General features: G+C 55.2%; 1 protein-coding gene across 2 annotated transcripts; it reads left to right on the forward strand.

Moving 5' to 3' along the window:
• The first annotated feature begins 1,199 nt into the window (after positions 1-1,199).
• Isg20 (interferon stimulated exonuclease gene 20) lies at positions 1,200-11,983 on the forward strand. Of its 2 annotated transcripts, none has more exons than XM_021264803.2 (4): positions 1,200-1,351; positions 1,580-1,843; positions 8,306-8,506; positions 10,226-11,983. In XM_021264803.2, the coding sequence occupies exons 2-4, from the start codon at positions 1,616-1,618 to the stop codon at positions 10,340-10,342; spliced, it is 546 nt and encodes a 181-aa protein (XP_021120462.2). In that variant the 5' UTR covers positions 1,200-1,351; positions 1,580-1,615; the 3' UTR covers positions 10,343-11,983. The 2 variants fall into 2 exon arrangements, with proteins under 2 accessions (XP_021120462.2, XP_004852803.2); XM_004852746.4 differs by having other exon boundaries at positions 1,201-1,351; positions 1,602-1,843.
• Positions 11,984-18,021: the final 6,038 nt, after the last annotated feature.

Below are 18,021 nucleotides of genomic sequence, written 5' to 3' on the forward strand. Positions count from 1 at the left end.
CACAAGCAGTAATTGTTGCCCAAGGTTGAGGCCTGGGAAAGTGCAGGGAGTAGCAGCTTCTATCCATAGCAGGGCTGCTAATCATGTCAGGAGTCTCCAGGTGCAGCTGTGCTGGGAGGGGCAATTTAGAGGGTTCTCTGATCAGGATGGCAGGGGCAGTTGGATTCCTTCAATTGTAAACAGTCATGCATTTGAAAAACAGAAAGTCCCCAGTCTGATGCAGGCAAAAGTCACTCTTTCAGGATGGGGAACAAAAGTTCTTTCATACCTGAGATGTGAACCAGCCACACAGCAAAGAGGAATGAAGCTGTATCACAGAGACATAGTCCAACATTTGATTCTACTTTGGGAGTCTGTTAAAGTCAGAGGTCTCTCTTGGTGAAAACACCACGGATCTAGGGGAAGTTCCCTTCCCAGTCATAAATCTTGGTGACAAGGAGAAGCAACCAGCACAGCCAAATCAGTGCCCATTTCCTGTAGGCCCAGGTAGAGAGCGGGGAGCAGGGGAAGCTTACTGGGTCCCGCCCCATCACAGCACACAGAGCAACGGGTTATTCTCCACCAAAAGCAATTCCATTTCTGACCCAGTGTAACTCACTCATTCGTTCATCCACTAAGTACTGCATGCCCTTACTGTGCCAGTTGCTCCTCTAAAGAACTGAGTTCCAGCCAGGGACGGGGTGACCCTCCTTGGCAGGGCTGTTGGGGGTTCCCCAAGGCCTGCTTCTCCTTGTCTCTCTCGTGTCAGAGCCCACTGAGGTCAGACAGAGGTCTGTTTCAAGGTGCCCCTGAGCAATGGGGACCTGGAGGAAGGTGCAGCCTCAGTGCCTCCTTGTCTGCCCTGGATTGGGGTGGGGGCTGCCCCCTCCTACCCCAACCTACTCCCCTTCCCAATTAATAGCCTCAGTGTCCCAAGAGCGTGCCCTGCCCTGTAAAAGACCTCACAATATCAGACTGGAAACCCCAGAAGCAGGGGACATTCCCCAGTCTCCAATCCCAGGAATGTTTGTTTTCTGGGTGGAGGGTGAGAAAGCATAAAGATATCGAAATCTGCTCCAACGACATCTGATGCTCATCAGAAAGGGGAGGGCAGGGGATAGAGGAGGGACACCTGGACGTGGCCGCCTTGACTCAGCCTACCAGCTCTCTACCTGCTGCAGGCAGGGAGATGGAGTAGCCCAGCCCACTGCCGGCCTCCCGCCCCTGATTTCCCTTGATAATAAATTGGAAACCGAAACCGGGTCAGGATGCCCGGCTTCTAGTGAGAGATGAGTCACTGCTCAGAACCCTGTAGTGGCTGAGAAGTGGCAGCAGAGAGGCAGACGCAAGCCAAAGGCGGAGAGGCAGGCAGGTGAGAGTGGAGGCAGGGAGGGGACCTCCTGGGATTCAGGCTGCCAGGCAGGAGCAGCGGCCTTGGGACCCATAGCAGGGAAGCTGGGTGGGGTGGCAAGAGGCCAGCTTCCCCTGTTACCAGGTGATATTGGAGGCAAAGGGCAGGGCGGGGAGGGTGCAGGCCGGCTGGGTGGTGGCCCAGGACACCCCGAGGGAAGCTGGAGTGACCCTCCTCGGCACATCTGAGGTCCCACCCCGGGCACATCAAGGGTCCCCACGGAGCATGGCTGGCAGCCTGGAGGTGGTGGCCATGGACTGCGAGATGGTGGGTCTGGGGCCACTCCGGGAGAGCGGCCTGGCCCGCTGCAGCCTCGTGAGCCTCTCCGGTTCTGTGCTGTACGACAAGTTCATCCGGCCCGAGGGGGTGATCACCGATTACAGAACCCGGGTCAGCGGGGTCACACGTCTGCACATGGAGGCGGCCACACCCTTCGCAGAGGCCCGACGAGAGGTGAGTCAGGGGCCAGAGGGCAGCGAGCCCAGGGGGAGCAGACGACCCCCTCCCACGTCCCCAGCTTCTTCTCTGGGGTCTGCGCCCCACCCTGCTGCAGGGAGAACCTGAGGTTTCCCATCACCAGAGAAACCAAGATTCACATCTGGTTCCTGGCCTAGTGGGGAAACTGAGTCCCGCCTGACCCTCCCCCACACAATGTCTAGAGGCTCTTCCCCCAGGCTGGGCCTTCGCTGGGGAGCCCGGGGTAACACAGCTCCTGGGTGGACCAGAGCTCCCCGGACTGTGGGACCGAGGGAGGTCCCACCCGCTGGCCCAGGACAGCCACCCGCTCAGTTTGAAGCCCAAGCTTGGGGCTCCAGAATTCCCCGCCCCTTTGCTTTTTAGCTTTGGTGATGCCAGCTCCAAGTATAAGTTTCTGTTTCTCTGAAACAGAAGGGGAAAGCAAAACTCAAACCACCTAGTGGTTTCCCCGGGGTTAGTCCTCTGGGAAGGTTCAGCCTGTAGGGAAGACCGCAGTTAGGGGCTTTTTTTTTAGGGAGTTAATTTAATAAGCTTTAAATAAAAATGATGTTGTAACTTAGTAATTATAAACAGCCATGGTTGGAGGTACTAGAGTTAGGATTTCAATATGCACGTTGGGGAGGGGGACTCGCCCATGGCACTGAGGGACTCCCCTGAGGTCAGAGGTCAGGTCAGGGAGCTACAGCATAGAAGAGTGAGTCAGGATCCAAATCTGGCTCCAATCCTGCTGGTTGGTTGGAGCTGAGATGTGCTGTAATAGCCACACTGGATTCCCATACTGTTATTAAAAAAGGAACCACACAGCACTTTACTACTTTTTTCATATTGACTATATATTGAAATGATCATATTTTTGATATGTTGGTTAAAGGAAACACTAAAATTAACTTTACATGTCCCTTTTAACTTTTAAAAATGTATCTATTTAGGGTTTTTTGTTTTGAGATGAGGTTTTGCTACGTAGCCCAGGTTGGCCTTGAACTTATGTCGTCCTGGCTCAGCCTCCCAAGTGCTAGGTAAAGATATGTGCACCATGTTCAGCTTCTTTTTACCTTGCTAAATATGGCTATTAAGTGATTTAGAATCACATCTGTGGCACATTATATTTTGTTGGATGACACTGTTCCAGAAATAGGATTAAAAGGATAGCAGTGGAGCCCGGGGCAAGAGCACAGCAAATCAGTGTGAAAGATACATGTGGCCAGTGGCATGTGAAATGAGTGGGGGAAAGGATGTGCATGTAATTTAGTGAGCCATAGCGAGCCATTGAAGATTCTTGAGCAAGGGCATGGCAGGATAAAAACCAGTTTCAAGAAAACCAGGAGTTGTTGGAAGGGATACATGGGAGTGAGGGAAGGGTTGAAGGAGACCAGAGGAGAGGCACCAGGAAGGGCAGGGCAACGCAGAGAAGAGGGCTCTGTTCAGGACACTGCAAGGCATCCCCTAGCCTAAGATTCCCATTGAGCAGCCCAGGTGGACAATCTGTCCTCGTTCCCAGCTTCCCTCTCATCAAAGTGACGCAGGTTGGCAGAAGAGCCTAGGGGGTATAGAGAAAGGCTCTTGCATTCCCTGGGCCGGACCCAGAGGGCCAGAAACCGCAAATCCCTGACATGCTGAGCACTGGCCTGGGACACCTTGCTCAGTCTCCTTCCCCGTTAGGAACCGTGCTGAGCCTCAGGCCGCAGGTGCGCGGGACACCGAGTCCTGCCAGGGTGGCCGCCAGCAGCTCTCCAGAATCACACCCTGGCTGCGCAGGGCCTGCTCTTCACCACCTGCTCTGGGGCACATGGGGCGAGTTCTGGAACTTCTGCCTCCTTTGTGGCCTCAGGCAGGCAGATGAGGTACACAGACCAAAGGCAGTCAGCCCTCTCCTTCTGCCCTTGAGAGGGCGGCCCGGCTGCTCGGGCTCCTGCCTGCTGCCCTGTGCTGCTTGCTGCCAGCTGCCCACTCTACTGCCTGAGCAATGTCACCAGGCCAGCTCAGACCCTGGCTGCTGTCAGTCACATGTGTGTGGCATGATCAATAAATATGGTGAGTATTCAAATTTTTTAAAAAATCGTTATAGTAAAAGACACATTGCCATTAACCCCCCTCAGAATATGCCCCTCACTTTGAGCACACGTATCCTGTCATTCTTGCCCTTTTTGAAGCAGTGCTGGAAGTCCTCTTCCGTGAGTGTCTTTAGTTGTGCTCTTGTGGCTGCCTTGATGTCCCGAACCAAGTGGAAATATTTACCTTTCGTGGCCGTTTTGACTTTGGGGAAGAGAGAGAAGTCGCACAGTGCCAGGTCCAATGAGTAAGGTGGATGAGGACACACGGTCGTGTTTTTAGGAGGCTGCCTTTCTATTGGATGGCCTTCAGCAGCAGCATTCACTGTATTTTAATCACACCTCGTAAAGACACTCAGGGAAGAGGACTTCCAGATCTGCTTCAGGAAGTGGCAAGAACGATGGGCTAAGAGTGCTTGAAGTGAGGGAACTCATGGCGATGTGTGTTTAACATGACATTTTTAAATTTAAATGCTCGCCATATACTTGATCACCCCTTGGACTTCCCACTGTCCCCTGCTGCCTCAGGTACCCTGGCCCAGGGCTCTACCCCCGCCCGCCCGCTATTCCTGCCTCTGCTGAGCTCCCTACCACCCATCCCTGGCTCCAGCCTCGCTGCTCTGTGCATCCTCCAGCCCTGCCCCTACCAGCCCCGTGTGAAAGGAGCCTGGTGGGTGCTGTCCCCTCCCTGTCCCTGTCCTTGTCCCTCCCGGCCCCCACAGTGCGCTGGCTCTCTCACCCCTTCCTCCTGCCCACGCACTTTGTAGCTTGCCTGTCCGCGCCCACATCTGTCTCTTTCCCTATCTCCGGCTCCTTCCGTTTTCTGCCCCCAGGCTGAGTGCTGGGTGAGGCACTCGGAGGGGCGGGAGTGTGCCCGTGGGAGGGGAGTTGAGCCATTCTCATAAGTACAGGAGGGTTTGGGCAGCTGAGTGCAGCAAAACCACCTCTGCTGTCCTGCTGGCTTTTGCTGTCACCCTTTGTCCAGCTGCCCCAGGCGCATGAGCCCTGAGGCATGGAGCGGGCACACTGACTGGACTCATGTCCCCCTCCAACTCTGCCCAGAGGGCTCTGGGTCCTCTGGCCCATTGCTGCCCCTCTCTATGCCCCCTCAGTACAGCCCTCTGTGACATGAGGATGACACAGTATCACAGGTGTTTTTATCCTGCCGTGCGCTTGCTCAAGAACCTCCAACGATGTCCAGAGAGGGACAGTGACTTCCCTAAGGATCCTCAGGAAGCTGTCATACAAGTCAGGGCTCAGATTTAGGGCTCCCCCCTGGTGGTAATTTTTGACAGCTTGTAACCCACATTTGTGAGTTAAAACTCATGTCAGCCTACCCCACAAAGCCTGTGGTTTCGGAGGAGTACGTGCAGAGAGGCCTCAGGAGCTTGTGACTGGGGAGTGGCTTTCGCATGGGTCAGAGTGTCCCGCTGGGGCTCCGCCACCTGGCAGGTCCCGCTGGGGCTGGGCCAGAGGGAAGAGGAATTCACGATCTAGATAAAGCCAGGGTAGATGGCACAAATGGGAGCAGGGGCAGCCAGAGTGCACGGCAGGGGACCGAGGACAGAGGGTGACCGGTGCCACTCCTGAAGATGGCAGCAGGGACTGGGTCCTCTGCAGCCCTTCTGCAGTTGGTCAGATCATGAGCCCCTCGTCTTTGTGCACATCATAGCCCCAGAAGGGTGCCCTGCCACTGAGTGCTCAGAGGTGCTGCTAACACTGACTTCACAGTGATGGGGTCCAGTGGATCTGGGCGTGGAGCTTGCACCTCGCCAGCCAGGTGACCTGGACAAACCCCCGGCCCTAACCTCTCTGATCTTGCTCCTCCTTTAAAATGAAACTAAAAATAGTCTGGAGCAGAAGCCTCCTGGCCAGGTGAGGCCAGCACCTGGCCCGGTGCCCGGCTGATAAGGGGGAGTGGTGAATGCCCACCGAGGTTCTTTCCAGGAATTTGAGAATCTCCACTCCCGGTGTTGGTGAATTCTGGCATGCCTGCTGCGTGAAGGTCCTGAGGCCCCACCTGCTGCTGGCACCTCCCCAGCCCTGCCTCTGAAAGGTAGCAGAGCCCTGGCTGCTGATGGGCCTTTCAGGTCCCACCAGTCCAAGCCTGCACCTTATAAATGTGAACACAGAGGCCCAGAGAGGGTCCTTGACACCCTGAGGCCACACAGCAAGTCCAGTGGTCTTTCCTGTCCAGACCTACAGAGTCATTGGCATCTCTCTGCCGCAGATATTCCCTTCTTTCCTTTCTTCCTCTTCCTTCTTCTGCCTCTTGTTTTGTCTCATGATGAGTTCCATGATGCCCAAAGCAGGGCCACCCCCCACCCCCACCCCGAGTCTGGGGTTCAGGAAGTGATGAATTTCCCAGGAATCCACAGCACGATGACTCGGCCCTCTATGTCTGGGACCAGCAATGCCTGTCTCTGGAAGGGCGGGTGAGTTCTTCAGGACTGTGTGTGAACTGGGCCCGAGCCAAGCTCCTAGACAAGAAAAGCAGATCACATTGTTCAGAAACATAAAGGATATTAGCAAGAGCAGGCACATGGCCATGGCCTCCACCTCCACACTGAGGTCCTTCTGAGCCCCCAGGCCATCAGGATCGTGTTGCCTATTAGGAACACAGAGCCCTGAGCCAGGCATGGTAGCCCATGCCTGAAACCCCAGCATTTTAGGAGGCTGAGGCAGAAGGATCAAAAGTTCAAGACCAGCCTGGGAAATTTGGCAAGACCCTGTCTCAAAATAAAAGCTGAAAGGGGGTGAGGCTATTGAGGATACAGGTTAGTGACAGAGTGCCTGCCTAGCACATGCAAGCTCCTGGGTTCAATCCCCAGTGCCAAGAAACAGAAGAAGGAGAAGAAAGAAAAAGAGAGAGAGCTGTCCAAAGTAGAAGAGCCACGAGTGGCCCTGCAGCCCACCACCACCCCGCTCTGTCCCCCAGTCCCCCCCTGGCATCCTCTCCAGTGGCAGCCAAGTTAATGCTGATTGGGCTGTGGCTCTTGGGCGGGAGGTGGTCCACATGGGCAAGGCAGCCAGAGGGAGCTTGGGCACACTTGCAGGATGGTGATAAGGGGTGCTCTGGGTCTGTCCCCCACACCTGGGCCTGTGTGACAGTAACAAGCAGGTGCCTGGAAACCTGGCTCTGCCACCAGCCAGCTGCGTGACTATCTAGCTCTGTAACGGTGCTTAGCAAATCACCCAAAGTTCATGGTTCCACAGTGTCAATATTGATTCACTCATGTGCCTGCAGGGCTGGGTGGTGAGGACAGAGCGTGAAATGAGGGATCTTGGAAGCTGGGCCAGAGTCATAAGAAAGTCCCCTCTGCCCCCGTCTGGTGCCAGGTCCTGGCTTCCTTGGGTTTGTCTCTGTCTCTGGGTGACCTCTTCCCATCATCTCTACAGCTGGTGGCTTGGGGCTGACCGGGCCTCTCCCATATCAGTTCAAGGCTCCTAGGATTCCAGCCCTTGAGAGAAGTTAGGAGTCACACAAGCCATCCCAGATGCTTGGGGAGGGATTAGATTTCATCTTTTTTACCTATGAAACTTATTTTAAAAACCATCTGAGGAACTTTAGGCAAATCACTGTGCATCCATTTTTCTTTTGTAAAGTTTGGTTCAAGGCAGCAGGCCCTCCTCACTGAACTAGTTTGCTATGGCTGCTAAACAAAGCCATCCACTTAATGGTTTCAAATGACACCCATTTATGTTTGTTTGTTTGGTTTTTTTGGTACCGGGGATTGAACTCCAGTCCTTGTACTTGCGCAGCAGGTGGTAAAACCCTGAGCTAAATCTGCGGCTCTCAAATGACACACATTTATGACCTTAGAGTTTTGTAGTTCCAAAGTCCAACATGGTCTGGCTGGGCCAACATCGAGGTGTAGCAGGGCTGGTTCCCCTGGAGGTCCAGGGGAGAAGCCATCTCCTTGACCTTCAGCTTCTAGAAGCTTCCTGGGTGCCTCGACCTTGGCCCCTTCATCCAACTTCAAAGCCAGACACAGCTCATGAGTTCTTCTCACATGGACCTGCTCTGACCTTGGAGACCACCCAGATAATCCAGGACCATTCCCTACGTACGGCCACCTGGTTGGCAATCCAAGCACCCCTTTGTCATGGAGCAGGGCTGCAGGCTCTGAGTCAGGGTGTGTGTGGCTTCAGGAGGTCATCATCCTGCTGCTGCCACAGCACTGTGGAGAGGCTTGCAGGATTCCGTGTCCCCTCGCGGGCCGGCACAGGAAGTGGTCAGTAGGCCACAGAGAGGTCCGGGGGCTCTGGGCACAGTTCACCCTGGTCTCATGGAGAGCTGAGGAGGGGCACTTCTGCCAGCCCCTGCCCCACCCGGAGGCCACTGTGGAACACTGGGTGGACGTGTGCATGGTGCACATCTTCCCGGCAGATCCTGCAGCTCCTGAAAGGCAGGCTGGTGGTGGGTCACGACCTGAAGCATGACTTCAAGGCACTGAAGGAAGACATGAATGGGTACACTATCTATGACACGTCCACCGACTGGGTGCTATGGCGTGAGGCCAACCTGGAGCACTGTAATCGTGTGTCCCTGCGGGTGCTGTGTGAGCGGCTCCTGCACAAGCGCATTCAGGTGAGGGCTGCTTCCTCCTCCACCCCCCACCCCCCCACTTCCTCTCTCCCTTTGCTCCTTCCCTCCCCACCATGCAGGCCACCCGGACAGGTCAGTGGGCCTGCCTGGGGCTGTTCCTAGGTCCTGCCTGGACCTGCCTCTCCCTCCAGGACTCTGAACTTGTCCCATGGCTCAGGGGCAGACTGCTCCTTTCACCCCCTGAGAGGCCATGTGGCTGTGGGGCCATGGGGTGTCTTAGCTTGGGCCTCCCAGAGAGGAGGATGGGCTTTGCAAGGTGACCCCGGGACCTGCTGGTACAGAGCAGGGGGCCAGCACCCAGTACATGTTTGCTGTTGGTGATTAAATCAAGCCAGTTACCCTGTGGGTATGAAGCTGTTGCTACTGCAGAACCATAGGACACAGTGGCTCATGCATATAATCTAGGGCCCCGGGAGGCTGAGGCAGGAGGATTGCAAGTTCTAGCTCAGCCTGAGTAACTTAGTGACTTAGTGAGATCTTGTCTCAGAAGAAAAAATTTTATAAGGCTGAGGATGCAGTTCAATCCCCAGTACTGGCGCCAGGGAGTTGGATATTACAGCCCCACTGCTCTCCCTGGTGGACTCTGGATTCCTCTGGACATCTGGCCAGATGTGGCTCAGGGTCACCCAGGGGGAGGGCCTCCGGTCGGTGAGCACCGACTCCATGCCAGGCATTGGGGACCTGCCCAGCCTGGAGAAGGGAGGAGGCCGGGAGCAGATGGCCACACAGGCTGGCAGGAGGGCCAGGCATGAGGGAGGCAGTGGCCCGGGGTGGGGGCAGGGCAAGGAGGCCACTCTCTACTGAGGGAGGCCAGGAGAGCTCAGCCAGCTGCACCAGCCCCACAGACCCCACCACTGGGTCCTCGCCAGGATGCCAGGACCAGGCAGGCAGTGTGGACAGAGTGAGGGTGACCCCAGGGGACACAGGCCATTCTGTGCAGCAGCAATCCCAGCTCCACAGCCTTTACCTTGGGCATGAGCCTCGGTTTCACCACCCATGAAATGGGAGACCCTCCGATGCAGCCAAAGCTGAAGAGATTACATGGGCCTGATGCTGGTGCGGAGAGAGGTGGCGAATGGCAGTCACTTCTCCCACCAACAGTTGGAGTGGCCTTTGACTTCCACCAGCACCTCCACCCCATAAAGTGCAGACTCCCCCGAGTGGCATTCAAGGCCTTTACTAAGGGCCCCCAGATCACCTCCCCACTGTCTACCCAGAGCTCTGATTTTAGTGGCACGCTCTCTTCGTGCCTCTCCAGTGCTTGCGCCCCTCAGGGTACCAGGTACTTGGGGTGTCTCATTCCATCCTCCGCAGCAGGTACCACCTGGTCCGGTCTCCACTTGCTGATGCCCCTTCCTTCCTGAGCGGCCCTTCGCATGCCCCCAGCTGGAGACCCTTGCTCCATCCTGGTGCCCCAAGCTCCACCTTAGAGCAGCTGCTCTGTGCCTGGATGTGTGCATGGCTGCACCCCTGTCCTCCACAGGGCCTTTGCTGGGGGCCCAGCCTCATTCTTAGGATGGGGGATTTCGTGCCTGGCCACACCCTTCCATACCCATGGAGTCAGGGGCCTGGGGAGGCTCCAGCCCACTAACCCACTTTTCGACTGGGAAACTGGGGGGTGAGCAAACCCTGAGCCTCTGGATTCAGCCGGCTTCCAGCCCCACCCTGTGTCTGTCTGTCTGTCTGTCTGTCTGTCTGCAGAACAACCTGTTGGGACACAGCTCTGTGGAAGATGCGAAGGCGACCATGGAGCTTTACCGGCTCTCTCAGCGGATCCGAGCCCGCCAGGGGCTGCCTTGCCTGGCAGGGTCAGACTGAGCCCGTCCAGCCCACTCTGCTCCGGGACCACAGGCTCCCTCTGCAATGGCAGCAGCTTTCTTAAGAGTCTTTGGAAGATGCATTTTTACTAGTAAAAGTGGTTCTCTATTTTGTCTACTCCAATGGACCCTCTCTTTGTCTTCCCTTCTCCCCTTCAAGCCAGGTTAGCCATGCGCAGGACCCAGGCTATGTGCTGTGCACTGGGAGGGAGTAGCGCCCATATCCTCCTGGTGGGTGAGGGCCACTTCCTGAACACCTTGACTCTGGGGACCCCTCGGAGCTACCTAGGAACCCAGGTGACAAGTGGCTTCAGGGCTCCCTCTGCCCCACTTTTCCTATAGCATTTATGTCCAAGGGAGGCATTATTTCCTGGAAGGCATGCGTCTCTGGGGTCCCTCTCTCTCATTATGAGGCCAGTGCTGTGGAACTTGTCAGCTTTGAAGCAAAGCTACACACTAACTGTGAATTGAGGAGACAAAGGTAGTGAACTCTGAGTCAGGGAAGACTGGGTCAGAATCCTGGCTTTGCTATTTAGTAGCTGCGTAACCCAGCCCAAGTTGTTTACTTCTCTGTCTTAACCCTAACCTGTGCCTCAGTTTCTCTGTCTATAAAACAGGAAATAGCAACTCACTGGGTCCCTAGGAGGTGTTGAGGGTAAAACCTCTAACACCTTTCCTGTGCTGGCTGAAGCATCCACCAAAGTCAGTAACTATTGTTATTCCCTGACCACTTGCAGATCTGGGGGTCATGGGGCTGGGGCAGGGGGTGGTGGTGGCTGCACTCCACCCTGAGGGCCCAGCTGGAAGATGAGGTTTGGCCTCCTTAGAATCAACTGCAGATTTTTGGGGGGGCAGGGCTTGCTACTGGGGATTGAACTCAGGGCCTTCACCCTGAGCTACATCCCCAGCCCTTTTTTATTTTTAAATTTGAGCCAGGTCTTGCTAAGTCACTAAGTTGTTCTGGCTCAGCTTGAACTTGCCAACCTCCTGCCTCAGCTCCCATAGTTGCTGGAATCACAGGTGTGTGTCTCCACGCCTGATTGGAATTGTTGTCATTTTAATCTGTGCCTGGTCCCACCCTGGATCTTAGTTTTTTAACCTCCACAGCGATCCTGATCCCAGACCATTTGAACCTGATTTGCTTTCCAAGCAATCCTGGGACCTGATCACGGTGCCCACGGGTGAGCGTGGTCATCGTCCCCTGAGGGTGCTGGCCTCAGCCCTGGAGCTTCAGATTCAGCCATCACCCTGAAATGTACCTGTCCAACATGCTCCCCACTGATGGTGATGCTGGCCTGGAGAAGTTCAGTCTACAACGCGCAGCATCCTGGTCACCTGTCTCTGCCCTTCCTGCCTGATCCTGCAGAGGGAGGCTCGCTGCCCTGCAAGACGGTCCTAGAGCAGCCACTGCACCGAGGAAGTGCTTGGCGTGAGGTGAAGGACCTCAGCCCGAGTTCTTTTCTCAGACTTTGCAATGGCAGGTCCTCCCATCGGCCTCGGGAGATCTGGAGGCTCCCTCCCACCACTGGGGAGCCGCAGCTTGCTGTCTCAGGACGCTTTCTGCCCTGCCCTCCTCCCTCAGGCCCACCGTCAAGACCAGCGCTCTGCTTTTCTGTGATTTTTAATGAACCTTCAAACCTTCCGAGTGCGTTGGCTGTGTCTGGCTGTAACTGGCCACCAGGTGGCGCCCTCGCGCCATCAATCCTCCAGGCGGCTTCACAGGCAGAACCCGCGTGAGTTCACTGGGATGAAGTGTGAACTGCCCTAAATTTAAAAAGGTCAGGGGGAGCTGGAAGTGGTGCTGCAGGCCTGCATTGCAGACTCTGGGAGAGTGAGGTAAGAAGATTGAAAGTTCGAGCCTCCCCTGGGCAACTTAGTGATTTAGTGAAACCTTGTCTCAAAATAAAAATATAAAAAAGACAGGGGATGTAGCTCACAGCTCAGTCTGAGGTTCAATCGTCAGTATAAGGAGGAGAGGATTGAGGAACCAGCCACAGACATGAGGCTCAGAGAGGGGCTGGGCTGTGCCCCAGGTCCTGCGGTGATGTGGGGGTCCTGGGAGGTGACCCCATGGCCTCAGTTTCCTGAGTTCCCAAAGCCCGGCATTCCCAAAAGAAGCCACCAGTGCCACTTCCTGCTTCAGGAGCTGATGCTTGGATGCCCCAGGGGAAGGGGAGAGAAAACCTGGGGACCCCTCCACCTCCCAGGCCAACACCCCGATAGAGCCAGGACCCTGGCTGGCTCAGAGGCAGCTGCTCGGGGCCCACTCCTGGGCCACCTCCTGGGCAGCCAGTTTTACGTTGAGGGCTCCAGGAAGAGCACGAGCTTTGTCACCAGCTCGAGTGATGCCAGCGAGTGTCACACCTGACCGAGAAGGGAACTGAGCTCTCTTGCTGGGTGCCCAGTCTCTTCCCTCAGGCCCCAGTGTTCCCGCTCTGGGCCCCACCCCAGGGCTCTGGGGGCCGTTTCTGCTGGGAGGTTGACTCTGCTGCCCTTGGTGGTTAGAGCTGTTCCTGGAGGCCACAGCACACCAGCATGGTGGTGGCAGGGGCAGTGGCAGGGTCCTAGTCCAGAAGCTGTCTCTGGGACCAGTCGGGGCCAGACAGCTCATGCATCTGGTCTCAACTGAGCCCATAGGAAGCCTGTCCCCCCTCCTGCTGTCCTGGGAGTGTTAGAGGGTGGTTTCTTCAGAAATGGGTCGCCAATCAAAAGTATTCCAGGTCCTTCTTGCCTTAAACAAAGAATTAGTTGAGACAAGTCAAAAATGGTGCCAAAAGTTTATCTGAAAAGTGCGGGGTAAATGGGTATGGGAGAAACCAGCTCGGCAGAGCAAACTTGCGCCAAACGAAGAGAAAAAGAGGGTAAAGCAAAAATGTGCATCTGAGAAAAGCAGTGCAGACGCCATGCAAGCTTAACATGATAGTGATCCTTTTTATGCCGTCCACATCACCCGGGAGCTCGAGAGAAGCTACCTACCGGGGCCTCGTGTTGCCCTGGGATCTTGTGATTGGCAGGTCCCACTCTTGCCAGCCAGCTTTGCCACGCCCATACTCCTATATCAGGAGGGCCTAGGGTACCCAGGAGGGAGACACGGGTGCGTGGTCAGCGCCTCTGCTTTGAGGGCACAGGAGTAACCAGGCCTGGAGACCCAGGTACCTGCGAGGTGGAGTGGGAATGGGCAGTTGTCACTCAGTCCTGGTGAACGATGGCCATGCAGAAATGTGGGCAGTGGGCACATTGTTGGGGCTGTGTCCACCAGGCACCGGACACCTTCACCTGTGGCCACCCACCCCTGGCCAGCTGTGCCCAGTGATAGAAAAGAACCTCTAAAAGTGAGCTTGGAGGGCAGGTTCCTGATTTATCCACAGGAACCCTGGAGCTCCCTGCCAGGACAAAGCCACCCCACTCTGACCTGTCGTGTACCTTTCAGGTGGCTTTCTGTCCCAGCCCTCTGGTTCAGTGTCCCAGTTCTTCAGGGCTTTCTCTCCTGGGGGGTCCTCCCAGCTTCCCTTGTCCCAGCTCCCTGTCCTGGTCCGCCCCACTTCCCCCAACATCACTCTCAGTGGGGTCTCGACAGATGGGGACAAGACTGGTGGGGGATGGACCCAGTTGACAGTGTCAACTGGCCCAGGGTCAGGCCAGGGATGTAGCTCAATGGCATTGTGGCTGCCTCCCAAGTGCAAGGTCCTGAGTTCGATCCCCAGTACCAAAAAAAGAAACAAAAAGAGCAGTGTCCTCCTTTGGGCCCAGCTTGGTGGAAAGACCTAAGACACTGTAGACATTTAGGTCTGCAGGGTAAACTAAGGCAACAGGAGCAAAAGTTACCACCCCACCACCTCACCACGAAGCATCAAGGGGAATGGGGGGGTGACCCTGCCTGGCTGAGCACCTGAGTCACTTCTGACGCCAGGGGGGAGTAAGGCGGCTGGAAAGCCCGCGCATCTGCCCCCCTCCAGCCCCTTGTCTTTTCCTCCCTCCTCCTCCAGCCCCCCCCACCTCCTCAGCACCCTCTTGCTCCACCTCCCCTGAGCTGCTGAACATCCCCACATCCAGCCCCAGCCCCTTCTGAAGGCCCCGCTGTCCCCCAGGGTGCGGCCAGTCCAGCCTGTTCCCGGAGCCCCAAGGAGCACTGTGTGCCGGCCACAAGAGGTCTACTCGCTCCAGGAACAGCCCTGCTGTATGGAAAGAACATTTGCTTTTCCTGCAGCCGGCAAGGCCTTCGGGAGGAGGAGGCTGGCACTGGCCTGGCCCCAGCACCCGAGCTTCATGCTGGGTGTGTTTTGTGCTCTAGGCACAGGGAAGAGAGAGAAACTCGGGTCAGGACCTGGGTTTTAGGGCCCTGAGCCTCCCATGGTGCAGGGATTACAGATGTCACCATGGCCGGAGTAGACTACTTTTTAAGAAACACCCATGGGGGGGGCGGGGGGTCTTCAGCTGTGTACATCACGCTGCTCTTTGGGGTCCCCGGTGGCACTGAGGTAGACTGGCGGACAGTGGTGACTGGACTGATGACTCACTTGTCAGTGGCGTCCTTTGCTCCCCACTTCCAGCACCACGTGCCCCCTGACTCCAGGTGGTAGAAACAGACAACTCCAAGGGCACGGTTCTGGGAGGCGGGGGTTTAGCAGGCGACCAGCGCTGAGGGCTCTGGCTTCGTGAGTGACCCAGTGTCAGGAGGACCACTCTGCACCTCCGCTCACTCGCACTCGCTTCCTTCTGCCTTCCAGCGCCTGGCCTGCGGGTGACCGCACAGTAAGGCGCCTGCCTTGGCCTTGGCCTTCCTGGCTCCCAAAGCTAAGGGGAAATTCCTTCCTTGTCTTCCTTCCATCTTTCTTCTTTCTTCCCTCCCTCCTTTCCTCTTTTTTTTTCTTTTTCTTTTTCTGGTACTGGTGATTGCACCCAGGGCCTTCACACGGAGCTACATCCTCAGGCCTTTTCTTAATTTATTTATTTATCTATTTATTTAGAGACAAAGCCTTGAGGTATAGTTCAGGGTGGCCTTGAGTTCACTATGTAGCCCCAGCTGACCTTGAACTCTCGGTGATCCTCCTGCCTCAGCCTTCCAAGTGCTGGGATTACAGATGAAATGCATTTCTCTTAAACCAGACTCTTTTTTTTTTTTTTTTTGGTACCGGGGATCAAACTCAGGTCCTTGCGCTTGCGCAGCAAGCGTCGAAACCACTGAGCTAAATCCCCGGCGAAATACATTTCTCTTACTTGGAAATTACCGAGTCTATGGCTTTCTGTTGTAACACTCCCAAAGGCACTATGACACTTCCTCTTCCCTTCCGAGTGTTGTTTCCCTGGATCCCTTTTCCAATAAACCATTTCCACTCAAATCATTCTCCCAAGGAACCCAAAGTAGGACTTTTGAAGGCTCCTCTTCGGTCAATTAAGATTCACTGAAAGCTCTGACACTTAGTCCACAAGGCCCTGGGAGCCCAGGCCCCTCTCTGCCCCTCCCCTCTCCCCCTTTCCCCTGCAGCACTGAGGCTTCCTGCCTATCCCTCTGAGTCATCTCAGGGCCTTTGTACCTGTGCTCCCCCTGCTGGGGATGTCTCCCCCAACTCCTGGCTTGTCTAGGTAAAGCCTCAGGTGACACTGAAAGAGAGGCCTTCCTTGACCACAAGTTGCATGTATGCCTTTGTTTGTAAGTGACAATAGGGCCTCAAACTGTTTTCTTCACTTTTTTCTTTTTGAGACAGGGTCTCATTATGTAGATCAGACTGACCTCAAACTCAAGCTGCTCTTGCCTCAGTCTCTGGAGTGTTTTCTTTACCACCTCATCCTCCAGTGCTCCAGCCTAGCTGGCACCAGGCTCAGCAAAGACATCTTTTCAAAAGAATGAAAAAAATGAATGGGCCGTGAATGACCCTGCATGGTGACAGGAGCCACTGGTCCTGGAAACAGAGAGCCGTGTCCTGAAATGCTACCACCCTGGAGATTTGTTCTATTAGTTTTTCACATTCCTCCATCTTCAACCTTCCCTCTCCACCTCCTTGCTTTATAAACATGATCAAATCTTGTGTCTTAGTTACTTCCCTCTTGATGGGATAAAATACCCGACACCCACAGCTTAAAGGCAGAGAGGTTTGTTTTGGCTCATGTTTCAGTCCGGGACTGGTGGAGTCCAAAGAAGAGTATGGCAGAGGGGCAAGATGGACAGAAAAAGAGAGAGAAGGGAGGCCCTCGGGAGAGCGATAAACCCTTCCACACCACACCCCCAGGGACTTGTCTTCTCCAACCAAACCCTACCTTCTAATAGCAAGTCAGCCCTAAGCCCCCGTAATCCCCTCTCCTTCCAGAAGCCTTGCCTAGAAGTGCACGAGGCTCTTGGAGGGACATATAGGTATAAACCCATAACATCCTGTCAGTATTTAAAAATAAAACAAATAAACCCACCTCCTCCCCTGCATAAGCTGCTCAAGGGATGGGGAAAGATCAGTAACATGGAGGGGCTTCAAGATGGTGGTGTCATGGCCTGCTTCGGTTTTCCTCAGAATCCAAGCCTGCCCCAGTGCTGACTCAATAGAGGCAGGAAGGTTGACAGATCTCACAACTGCACCCTACAGCTAGGGCCAAACGGGTGCAGCCCCGGTGAGACTCAAGGAGGGTGGAGCGCAGTGTGTGGGGATCCCAGGCTGCACTGGTGCTGCCATGGGCTTCGAGAAGACTTCCTGGGTGTCCTCTTTTCCCCTGCAGCCTGAGTGGATCACTGCTCACCTCGTCCTTGTTAAAGGGCTGAAAACAGAACAAGCCAGAGGTGACACTGGAACTCCAGCTGGGGAGGGATGTGCTACCGAAGAGGACATCGCGGCTCACCGGGAAAAAGTGCATCTGGGACTTGAGGACTGCGGGAGGAAAGCATGTGGATGTGAGGGGGCAGGGAGTGATTGGACCCGGAGCTGCAGAGACTGGTGTGCCCGCCCAGCTCACCCAGAGCACCGTGGGCTGGAAAACAGGCTCGTACCCTGTCCCCAAGAAGACGTATCTAGCTGAGGTGGCCAAGGAGCCCCAAGAACAATAAGCAATGCGCTTGCAGGGAGAAACAGATGCCAGAGAAACAGGAGCATTGTGCTGAAAGGCCACCGAGGGACACCTCTGTCAGAGGAACAGAGCAAAGCGGAAGTCTGAACAGGCGCTCTAATCACAGTGCTTATCCTTAGAGACAAGAAGGTTGTGGAAAATGTGGGCTGGGAAGAACTAATTAGAAATAATCACCTGAGATACCGAGTATTAAAAATTTTTTGGCAGTACGGGGATTGAACCCAGGGCCTTCCAACTGAGCTACATCCTCAGCCCTGCATACATTTTTTCATTTCGAGATAGGTTCTCACTAAGTTGCTAAGTTGCCCACGCTGGGCTCAGCTTTGTGATCCTGTCTGTGACAGTTAATTGTGATATCAAACTTGAGTGGATTATGAAACTCCTAGGGGATTAGTGGGGCACAGTTCTGGGTATGTGTGGACCATTGACATACAGGCCACAAAGTGAGGAGGAAGACTCACCCTCCATGAGGGCGGCACCAACCAATAGGCGTGTAGCCTGGGTGGAATAGAAAGGGAAAGAAGAAGGAAGCTGCCCTTTTGCAAGGCAGAGAATGGTACCCCAGGCCCTCTCCGGGGCTCCAGCTTGAGCCTCATGCTGCAAGCGTCTCTTATTTCGCTCAGCAAACATTTA

Source organism: Heterocephalus glaber, unplaced genomic scaffold (assembly GCF_053883595.1).
Source record: "Heterocephalus glaber isolate CG9 unplaced genomic scaffold, H.glaber_assembly_v1.0 deba00001531, whole genome shotgun sequence".
Taxonomy (NCBI): Eukaryota; Metazoa; Chordata; class Mammalia; order Rodentia; family Bathyergidae; genus Heterocephalus; species Heterocephalus glaber.